At 49.4% G+C, this 11,993-nt stretch overlaps 1 protein-coding gene across 1 annotated transcript in view; it reads right to left on the bottom strand.

Annotated features, from left to right (window-relative positions):
- Positions 1-9,212, bottom strand: part of notch3 (notch receptor 3) — a 40,231-nt gene extending 31,019 nt beyond the window's left edge. The window contains exons 1-2 of the mRNA XM_036552238.1: positions 8,917-9,212; positions 6,570-6,636 (exon numbers count right to left, since the gene is read on the bottom strand). Coding sequence (XP_036408131.1) covers positions 6,570-6,636; positions 8,917-8,977 — 128 coding nt within the window. The 5' untranslated portion in view covers positions 8,978-9,212. The remainder of the gene's footprint in view (positions 1-6,569; positions 6,637-8,916) is intronic.
- Positions 9,213-11,993: the final 2,781 nt, after the last annotated feature.

Below are 11,993 nucleotides of genomic sequence, written 5' to 3'. Positions count from 1 at the left end.
TACAGAGGTGACCTGAACGTGACCGCAAAATGACAGGCGTAGAGGGGTGACCTGAACATGACCGCAAAATGACAGGCGTAGAGGGGTGACCTGAACGTGACCGCAAAATGACAGGCGTAGAGGGGTGACCTGAACATGACCGCAAAATGACAGGCGTAGAGGGGTGACCTGAACGTGACCGCAAAATGACAGACATAGACCAAAACACTGCAATGGAGTATCCATACAAAACAAAGAACATAGTCAAAATAACTAAGGAACAGAATTCTCTGACAGACTCACAGTATATACTTCACATGACAGCTCTTAGCAGGAGCAAACAAAATCAGCTCCTATAATAACACTCCCCACCATGGCGATGATCATAAGTCTTCACCTTACATTTCATTTCCTGCCTTTTGAAATGAATTGAGTGAATGCAGATAGAAAACAGCCTTTCTGATCAGCTTAATGTTTGGTAAGATCATTTCCCAGCATGCAGAGCGAGGTTGAGGAGACAAAAGATGCAAATGAGATGCAAGTCAGGAGCTGTGCGCTCTCACAGGCGCGGGCCGCCGTGGCCACGTGCTTTTGCCTGCATTTGCGAATCTATTCAAACTTTCCGTGAGAAAGAGTTCAGATTCTAAACATGTAGGTTTCCAGGACAATATCTGTAGCTGTCAGAATACAGTTAGCTCCCTGTATCAGTGTGATCCAATTATAATTCTTTACATTAGTTCCCAAGACTGAATTTGAGTGTCACATTTGCAGAGTAACCCACTCAGATATGTAATACACATCTAATCTGCTTTTGATATTTTCAGATGTTGCCAGGAGTTTGCGAGTAAGATGCTGAGAACTGCACACATGCTATTTACAGCGTGCAAATTCCCGTATTTTCATTCATTTCCTTTAGTGTGATGAAAGCATGGTTTTCAGACAGGGTTGGAATCCGTCACCACTCACTGGGTGCAAGCCACACCTGAACCCCACCCCACGGTCTCCCAAAACACCAGCATCTGCACCCCACGGTCTCCCAAAACACCAGCATCTGCACCCCACGGTCTCCCAAAACACCAGCATCTGCACCCCACGGTCTCCCAAAACACCAGCATCTGCACCCCACAGTCTCCTAAAACACCAGCATCTGCACCCCACAGTCTCCCAAAACATTAGCATCTCCATCTCTCCATCCAGCATCTCTGCACAGGACTACCCTCCACACTCACACAGAAATCACCTTCCCCTGGTAGTCATTACCTGACCAACACAGGCCACCGGTGAGGAGTGAAAGGCACAAACCAGGCCTGTGACAGTGCTCTGACTGTGGGGAGGGGGGGCAGACCCCACGGACAGGGGCATTGCTGAGGTGACTGGAGACTGCAGTCTCAACATTCCACTGCTGTCAGAGAAAACAAACTTTCCCCTGTGGCTAAGAGCTAAACCGGCACGATTCTCCACTCAGAGGATTGAGTGCTCTGTCGAAAGAACTTGATAACCAACATTTTTTGCAGCTAACTGCATTTTGACTTTGTCGGACACATAGAGTGACATAAAGATCATTTCCATTCCATCCCTGACCTGTACAGGCTGCACTCTCAGGTTTCTGTCTGCAGGGCGGGCTTTGTGTGGGGTATTCTGCACTCTCCAAGCTGTGATAGCCAAAGCAGAACCACAATCTCTCCCAATGTGCACACAAACGCAAGGCTAAGAACACACACACATTCACAAAGGGACACACACACTCACCCACCCACGCATGTAGACACACAGCTTCCACTCCCACACTCTCTCCCCTCCTCTCTCTCGCCATCATGGGAACTAAGTGGCCTGCTCTCCCCTGGGTTATTAAAACACACTTGCAATTTATAGACCTCCTCTCTTCCTGAGGTCAAAGAGAATACATTAATAACATCACTAACACAGAGATGTGCTACAACTCCTACTCCACACAAAAGCATCCGCCATGACTCAGAGACCCGCTCTCCCTATGAGAGGCTGCTGTTTCTGCAGTACTGATCACAGAGAGAGAGGCTGCTGTTTCTGCAGTACTGATCAGAGAGAGAGGCTGCTGTTTCTGCAGTACTGACCAGAGAGAGAGACTGCTGTTTCTGCAGTACTGATCAGAGAGAGAGGCTGCTGTTTCTGCAGTACTGACCAGAGAGAGAGGCTGCTGTTTCTGCAGTACTGATCAGAGAGAGAGGCTGCTGTTTCTGCAGTATTGATCAGAGAGAGAGGCTGCTGTTTCTGCAGTACTGATCAGAGAGAGAGACTGCTGTTTCTGCAGTACTGACCAGAGAGAGAGGCTGCTGTTTCTGCAGTATTGATCAGAGAGAGGTGGCAGTTACTCCATGCTTGTACCCCTTTGGTGGTCCCCCAGCCGGTTCCCACTGCAGGGCTGAACACAGGGAGTACAAAGGCATCTGCAGATTGCTGGGGCTCCCCGCCCGCCCCCCGGCCTCTCGCTGCCCGCCCCCCCGGCCTCTGGCCGTCTCTCCCGTCCTCTGGCGGGGCAGCCCTCAATGCCAGTACCTGGCCCTCTCTGACTCAGCTACATTACCATCACAACATCCACCAGCTGTCTGCTCCCCAACCCCCCATTCTTCCACATCAACCCCCTCTCAAAGGCACCATCTCAATCTGCCTAATTATCCAGCCCACCCCCCACACCCCACCCCCACAGTATCCAGAAACACGGTGACACACAGTGGCTCCGTCTCCACACTCTTTCTCCTGTGGGCTTTTCAACCTGCATGTGAAAATGGAGTAAAACATATGAGGGGGAGCTGAGCCGAGCGTCACCAGTCTGCCAGCGCTGAGAGTTACTGAACCTCCAAGCTTCCCAATGCACAGATCTCTCAAAGCCTTACTGAACTCCTCAGCTTCTGACTGGGTCGACTCACCCCTACACTCTGTACCGAGCTGTCTGGCAGAGGAGAAATCTGAGCTCTCGGAGAAACAGACAGAAACACTCCAATCAGGAGCCAGTCACAGTGTATAACACTACATTACATTCATTAACCATCCTGAAATCAACCAAGTGAAGAGTTTGACTGTTAATATCAAAATCACCCGGAGAGAGTGAGGATCGCTTGAGCAAAGTGCCGGCAGTCTCAGAGGAGCGGTCCCCCTCAGTTGACCACAGAGGGAGGAGCTGAGCATCAGCAACATCTCCAGTGAAATGGCCACTCTGCTGTGAGCCAATGAGGCGCGGAGATCGAGGCCATGTGACCTCCGTGTTGTGTAATGCCGTGCGGGGTTCTGGAGGGTGACTCTCTGCGGGACCGAGCCGCTCCTGAAGTCCACAGGCAGACAGCACTGATCCCAGGCCTGTCGGTGGAGGAGCTCGGTGTGTACGTGCTATTGTCCCTCACCCAAACCCCACCCCTTCCCTGAGGGAGACTCTCTGTGCAACACTGGCAGCGGTAACGGGGACAGGAACTCACACACACGTGTTTCTCTGCCTGAGAACACGCGTGCCACAGGGGAGAGTCACACCACCGTTACACAACCCGCAGAGACGGCGGCAGCGGGGGACAAGCTGGCCTGGACCGTCCATCCCTCCCTCAGCGGCCGTGTGCACACCTCTCCACCTCCCTCTGATCTACCTGCTCTAAAACTCCTCTCTCCGATCCGCCTTTCTTCACCTCCTCTCTCCTTCTCTCTGATCTCTTCTTTCTGAGAGAGGTGCTGGGTTACAAGCAGGTATCTGAGGAAAGAAAGGTGCTTTTCTGCTCTGGGAGAGGTCTGGTTACACTGTGACCTCTCTGCCTCTCTCCTGCTCTCTCTTTCTTTCTCTCCCTTTCTCTGGGACCAGTCAGACCACTTTCCTGCCTCTGACTGCAGGGGGGGGGTGGCCCTCTTTCTGTGCGGTATGACATTTCGTGTCCTGTTTGGACCAACCCCCCCCTCCCTCACGTCCCTCTCTCCCCCTTCCAAATTACTTCTTTCTGGAACTGGATGAACTGGAGAAGCAGTCTCGGTTTGTCGGGCTCTTCCACAGTGTAACAGGTGTTAAAGCTGCAGTGCAGTGTGGTAGGCTGTGTCCCCTGGGGGCTAGGCAGGGGAGCAGATGGCTTCCTGAGTCCTGAATCTGCCCGGTGGGGACAGCCAAACCAGAGCAGGGCCGACACAAAGAAAAGATGACCATACACACCCACACACATGAATCCAGCTGCGGACCTGCTGGCCTCGGCTCTGATTGGATGTAGGTAATGATTGACAGAAACAGTTGCCATGGTTTCCCCAAGGGAGAGGGCTGTGAGCAGACGACTGCTCCCTGCCTGCTGGGTGATTTAGGAAGTTTTTCCTTTTTTGCACAGATTTGGGTGAACCAGCGAAGGGAAGCTGCCGACGCGGTCGCCGTGCCAACGCCCCCGGCGACTCATGACGCCTTTATCACCAGCAGAGAGGGACACGCCGTGAGGGGACAGCAGGGGTATGCTTTTGTGAACTGAGTGTGTGCACAAACACATACACTCCCCGCCAGAAAAACGAATTTCAGCTTCATTACAACTCCACCCCCAAAAGCAGGCACACACACACACTCACACATTCACACACTCCCACATCTGCACACACACACACTCACACACTCCCACATCTGCACACACACACACTCACACACTCCCACATCTACACACACACACTCACACATTCACACACTCCCACATCTGCACACACACACACTCATACTTCCACATCTACACACACACACTCACACACTCCCACATCTGCACACACACACTCCCACATCTGCACACACACACACTCGCACGCCTGCACACGCACGCACACATGCTCACACTCACTCGCACGCACGCACACACTCCCACATCTGCACACACACATACACATGCACATACTCGCTCGCACGCATGCACACACACACACACAGTTTCGCTGCCTACTACATAATAAAGATTTTAAACCAGCACCTGAAAGCATAAAACACAGACACTCACAGATGGATCAGAGCAGACACTTTCCCAGCGTCCTGTCTGTGCCGCTCCCATTACGGTCACATGACGCAATAATTCTTTATTGGTTCACTCTGATTGCTGGTTGAGCCTGCCAACATACTGATACAAACATGACCGGAAAAGGTCTGACCGCAGCTGGAAGTGGTGTGGTCGCAGTGGGAAAACACGTCTTTATAAGTCAGCCATTAGCAATTAAGGGGAAACTGAAGAAAGAGCCAGTCAGAGACACACAGGAGAGAGGGTACAGTGGGCCCAACCGGCAGTTTCAGATTAAACCAACACACACAAATGTATGCTGAATATCACCCTGCCAAAAACCTACTGTTTACCAAGAAAGACATATCACATTGTGCATGTCATAAGAAACGTATAAAAGGCAATGTTTGCTGGGGGTGTTTTTTTACGATGTTGACCTCTGTCCTGAGGGTAAAGAAGTGGTCACCGCACAGAAAGTAATAAAGCTCACTGTAGTGGGGGTTTGCGACAATGAAACGCCCCCAAAAGACAAAGCGGAGGATTCGTGCAAAGCGAAGCCTTTGTTCCGGAGGCCACTGCTGCACCGGCCGGGGGCGGCACGACTTCCATTTCAAACGCGCTAATGTTTGATCATTACTTTGCGCAAGTCAGATTGATGGCTCCGGTCTGCTCTTATATTTAACTGCAGGAGACTGTTTCCCACGTCCCCTCTGCAGCTTAAAAAGACTAATCACCGTGAGTGAGCGGGCGTACACAGTCCCGAATCCGGCGGGAGGGAAGAACAACAGCCTCGGGCTCCCACGTGATAACACTCCGCGCTGCCGTCCACGGCCGTGAGGACCGTGCGCCACAGACCCGATCACTCAACATGACTGAGACGCGCGTCGAAGAACACCCAAACCGGCTAGCAGAAGTTTAAAACAGTAATTATTCTTTCACAATGTTCGACAACAGGTGCCTTGCGCTTTGTGTGTGAAACACTAAACGCAGACGAGTCCAGACGTGCTCACCCTGATTATCTCGTAACTGTGAAATTACTGTACTCCAACACTTCTAAATCTTATGTTCATCCTTTATAACATTACAGTTAATTAGAGCCAAATAGCACTAACTTTTCCCATCACTTTCTCTGTTACCTAACTGGAGATAGACTGCGCCAAAAAAATGTTAAAGTGGAGTGATAAGCGTTGCCTGTGCGTGGGAGCGTATCCGCCCCCGCCGACGCTCCGCGCAGCTGCGGATCCAGGGCCGATGCTGTGCGCTACTGGGAATCAGGGCTAAGGGACATAAAACTGCTGATAAACAGTGAAACCCAATATTCCCAAAACAATCTGAACCATTTAATCAGTATGGCGCTGATAAGGACAGTCACTGTCCTCAGCGGATAGCATGGGAGGGACTTCCACAGAAACTCATTTAAACAGGACATCATTTAAGCAGCTCACCAAACCCATTCTGTTGTCTAGATTAAAAGAAATACATCGATATTTCAATGTATAAACGGACTACCAGCTTTTTGGACTTGCAGCAGTGTGTGTGTGTGTGTATGCGTGTTTTTTCTTTTTTTTGGGGGGGGGGGGGGGGGGGGGCTTCATAAGAGGTCATTTAGCCCGGGTCAGACCGGTGACTTACACGCATCGTGCGGGAGAGTCCACGCAGGTGCCTCCATTTTCACACGGTCTGTCCACGCAGCGAAGACCTGGGCAGAGTTATGAGAAAGAAAATGTTTACAAAAACATAAAATTTACAAATGGATTAATTTATCTCAATGGTAAATATTAAAAAACGGGCTGTAGACATAAGCCTATCCTCTGCTTTCCGTCGCCGATTCGCACTGTGGTCCGTCACACTTGGGATTTTTCAGAAAATAATCAAGTTCTCCATAAACCGCAATTCATGAAGGCATTTCCCAAAGAAATTAAAATAATAACTATTCGTTGCCAATGGCCCATGACTCCCAACACTGGCTCAACTTTGTCCCTTTCCCACTCTTTGAAGCGTTTTTAAATACACCCGCACATGAGGTTACTTCTGTGTTTACTTATGGCGAATGCTGATAGCCTTATCTCAGACAAAATCCAGAGGCAAGCCCTCGGCAGCGCAAACAGGGAAATGACAGCACTAAAATTCTTCCACACCACAACGCCTCTGGCTCATACGAATATTCGGTCTAAAATACAAAAATCTTCGCTTCGGTGATTTTTGTCATACATTTTGCCGCGTGAAATTAATAATTACTGCTGGAACAGTGGAAGATAGTCAATACCTCAGTAACGGTAATCGTATTATTTTAAGGGCGAATGCTCTCAGAGCGGGTGGTATAGCCTACATTCACCACGCCACACAGGCTTAGCAGACGCTTATTCAGTGACTTAAACAGCGCACAGCGTTTTTCATTTGCACAGCTGTATGTGCACTGGAACAATCTTGCTTAAATACCTCGCCCAATGGCACAACAGCAGTGCCCCACCTGGGAATCGAACCCGCAAGTTTAACGTAGCGAGCCTGCAGTACTGCACGGGCCCCCATCGCGGAGCAGCATACGGTATTAGGCGTTGGTCTGTGGAGTCCAAATCCACTTCTACCGGTAGCTTCGCCTAATACTTGCTAACTTTTTAAAAGTTACGGCTGAAAGTTCATACAAGTTAATGTTGTATGCATAACTGTTCTCAGTAACTTATCCTCAAGTTATGACTATACTTCCAACTGTTCATCTGTATCTAAAAAGTCATTTATATCATTACCCTCATAAGACAACTAATATCCCTATGAAAAAAAAACATATTCCTCTACGTGAGAAAAGCGAAACACAAAGCCAAATTAAAAGCGCAACTTGACACTCCAGTCGTTTTCCATAAGGGCGTAACGCGGACTGGAAGCGGACCGTATATTTTCAGTCATTGTTTTTGCACGTTAAATAATATTCTCACACTCGTTACCCGCTTTGCCCGTCCCCATCCCCCCCAAAAAAACAAAGTTCAATTGTTAAAACCTCTTTGTTCGGAAAAGGAGGGGGCACAGTTATGGCTCACCACCCCCACGCCGCCCCCTCCACTTCACGGGCACACAAACTCCCACCCAACCCCCACGAACAATCCCGACCCCTTCATTTTTGTGAAAGAGGAATCCCTCTGCCGATACAACGAAGCTGCCACCTTCCTGCGATGTGCACCGGCCGGGGCGATCAGACTGGTTCTGAGACGCGGCTTTGCGCCGGGATAAAGGCATTGCGTTAGACGATGCACTGATGCCTTCCACCCGCCATGCACGGCGCTGGCGGCTGCGGTGGCTAGCCCATCTTCCTTAATTATTTTCTCACGGTGGCGTTCAGCCTCTTAGCAGTACACATCACCGCACACCAACCCCGCTGTGACAGACGGATTCTCCGCTCCCACTGTGCTTTACATGAAAAGAAAGCTCTCGTCCGCGGAATGTTGATTTTGGACTAGGAAAACCGACGCATCCATGCCACAGAAAACTAGACGGTGAAATATTCCAGTTTCTGAAATAATGTATCGGCTCCTCAACGCGTCACAATAAACGGGACACTTGTAGAGCGTAAAGAATGAAAGCGCACAGACAACAGCATGCGCATTGTTACACTTTTCACGACCCCTACACTCCAGTGAACCTGCTGTTAACTGGAATTCACCTATCTTAAGGTAAAATGATTGAGATTTACCATGAAACATGGTATTTACAAGTCAAATGTACACTTTTAACACCAGTCTCGCTTTGCTCGTTGAGCGCTATCAAGTTCCGAGAGAATGATTTAAACTTAACCGGTCCGAGGGAATTTCAACTTAAATGCAGCGACGCTGGCAGCTTGCTAACAATGTGAGCACAGATTCGGAAAAATGACACAACACAAGCTGAGACACACGTTTCTGTCCACATTCTGACGTCTGCACGAAGCAGGTACTTTTCGCGACAATAGTGGTTAATACTGTAGACAATTAGATTTGTTAATTGAATTTACCTTCGCAATTCTGCGCCAGGAGTAAAATCCACATTAATATCCAAAAATTGTAATTCCCCATTCCAGTGGACGTCTGTTCCAACAGTTCTCTTCAAAGAGTTAGCAATAATTCATCCATTAAAAATTCACACAATGGTAAAAGTCCCAAGAAATCACGCAGCTACGGGATAGCGACATAAAGTTGATCAAATGATTATGCTGTAAGAAGTCAGGTCCGCACACAGAGGGTTAAAGTAATTAGTCCGCTTTCGCTGCGTCGCCGATCCAGCAGCTCTGAACGGGCTGCTCTACGTCTCGCTGCGCCTCCGGAGAAACTTTTGAAAAAGTTTTGCCGACTGCACCTCAAGTCTCCACTCCGCAGCTCAGTATCACTCCGCCCTCTCCTCCTCCCAGTGCCCACACTACAGCGGGAACGGCTCCTTCCGCTGCGACGCAAATAGTGCCTAAATCCAGAGCAGCCACAGTGACAACTTCTTGTCGTTATATTTTAACAAAACACGTTGTCTAAAATGTTTAGTGTCTTTTATAGAACTACCTCAACATAACTTTGTGTGATTATGTGTAAGTGCAGGGAGGGATAAAAGTTTATGGAGCTTTTTCTCATGAACGGGTCGTGCCTTTGTTCCTTTGGCAGCGCGTTGTTAGAGGCCGCGGCCAGAGGAGCGGCTAATGGCATCTCCGGGGACCGCAGCGGAATTTCCAAAGCCGAACCGCAGAAAAGCGCGACGCATACGCAAATTCCCAGCGCTTCCCAGTTCTGACTGATATTTTCAAGATTTTTGCCAAGGTGACTGACAACGAATCACTTTTCTCGCAAGGAAAATTTTGGCAAAAATGTTCTGTAGTTTTGGGGAAAGCTTCCTATATGTGACCACAAAGGCCTACACTTGGATTCAGACAAACAGGGGGATTAATCTCACTGTAAATTAGTGTAGTTAACGACTGTGTCGGAAATGTATTCACTTATCTCACAAACAAAGAAAAAGTAATTTAAATAAAAATGTTAACAGCGCAGGGAATTGCTGCGGAGAGGAACAATGGGCGGAACACTGTGGATCCCGCCGGCCGCTGTCGTCTGGTCTCGGCGCGATGATTAAGTTGTGGAAAACACGCTTAACCTCGAAGCATTTTATATCACAAAGGCGAACCAAAACTGGAAAATGAGTCTTTGTGTAGGGGGTTACAATCTGACAACAACCATATAAAACAAACGGGATCGTATCATTATTTTTACTGTTCGCATGTTGTGGTCCTCTTTCAAATGTTATGCGCATCACACTTTGAAACGACTACAATTTACTGTCTCAACCACTAACAGTTTTGGTTTAGATGAAAAACTTTAGATGGTCCTGTGCATTTTCCGACCATCCTAGTTTTAACACTTTAGACAAAATAGACTACTTCAAATAAACCGAGTTTTGAAATCTGTTTCAGAGTTTTGTTCAGATTTCACCCGTTATACCTCGCCTTACTGCTATGAGCTGGTCAAACTGAACCACAAGCCTGCCACCAAATTTAAATGGTCATATCTATTCCAATCAGTGACAACGATAAGAATAATAAACAAATATGTAGATGTGTAGATGTACACCGGTCAATGTGGCGGATAACCTGCGCAGTAAGTCGTGAGTGTCGTGTTTGTGTTTACGGATGAGTCCGCTGAAAGCACCGGCAGCGCTGTGTGCGTGCGTGCGCATGCGGCTCATGTAAATGCGTTTGCGATGTGAAATGGGAACAGACCCCCACCCCACCCCCCACACACCCCCACCCCCACCCCCACCCGTGCCCTGCCCCCCTCCCTCTGCCGCAGTGCAGGCGCGCACTCGGCTGCTACCAGCGGAATCCCTATTTGTTAGCGCACATAGTGCTGCCGTTGTGTGGCTGCTCGGAGAAGGGCCGAGCCTTTATGGAGACAATAGCCGCCATTTGAATGACAAAAGCGACTCTGTATTATAACACAGTTTCTCTCTGCATGGGGTCGAGGCACGCTGACGTGCAACCCCCCCGACCCCCCCCCCCCGCCCCCCACCTCCCATACTCCCGTGTCCATGAATAATTACCAGAGAGAGATGAGTGTGTGGCGTACCTGCTGGGCTGAGCCCTGCAGCTGGCTCATGGCTCGTGCACTGGCCTGTCTTGCTCCTGGCCTGTCTTGCTCCCGGCCTGTCTTGCTCCCGGCCTGTCTTGCTCCTGGCCTGTCCTGCTCTTGCTGTGGTCCTGTGTGTGATTGTGTCTGTAACAGAGCAGCTTTCTCTCCTGACAGTGTAATCACAGTCAGACACACTGGCCCTGCTCCACACTGTGACTCCTGAAAGGATCCCAGTGCTGATGGCCAAACACTGAGCATACTTCACCCCTTCCACTGTCTGACTTACTGCAGCCAGTGTGTGTGCGTGTGTGTGAGTGAGTGTGTACATGTGTGTGTGTGTGTGTGTATGTATATGTGTGTGTGTGTGTGTGTGTGTGTGTATGTGTGCGTGCACGTGCGTGTGTGTGTGTATATGTGTGTGTGTGTGTGTGTATGTGTGTGTGTGTTTGTATGTGTGTGGAGTGTTGGCTTGCTTGGCTGAAGCAGGGCCAGGAGTTGCAGCAGATACACAAGCTGTTTTGCAATATGAAAACCGTAAAACACTAAATCCCTGCTCAGGAAGAGCTCTGCGCATACAGCACAAACTGCGCATACGGCATGAACTGCATATACAGCACAAACTGCGCATACAGCACCAACTGCACATACGGCATGAACTGCATATACAGCACAAACTGCGCATACAGCACCAACTGCACATACGGCATGAACTGCATATACAGCACAAACTGCGCATACAGCACCAACTGCACATACGGCATGAACTGCATATACAGCACAAACTGCGCATACAGCACAAACTGCGCATACGGCATGAACTGCATATACAGCACAAACTGCGCATACAGCACCAACTGCACATACGGCACCAACTGCGCATACAGCACAAACTGCGCATACGGCACCAACTGCGCATACGGCACAAACTGCGCATACGGCACAAACTGCACATACGGCACCAACTGCGCATACAGCACAAACTGCGCAT

Source organism: Megalops cyprinoides, chromosome 19, assembly GCF_013368585.1.
Source record: "Megalops cyprinoides isolate fMegCyp1 chromosome 19, fMegCyp1.pri, whole genome shotgun sequence".
NCBI classification, from domain to species: Eukaryota; Metazoa; Chordata; class Actinopteri; order Elopiformes; family Megalopidae; genus Megalops; species Megalops cyprinoides.
This window is presented reverse-complemented; position numbering and strand designations above follow the sequence as displayed.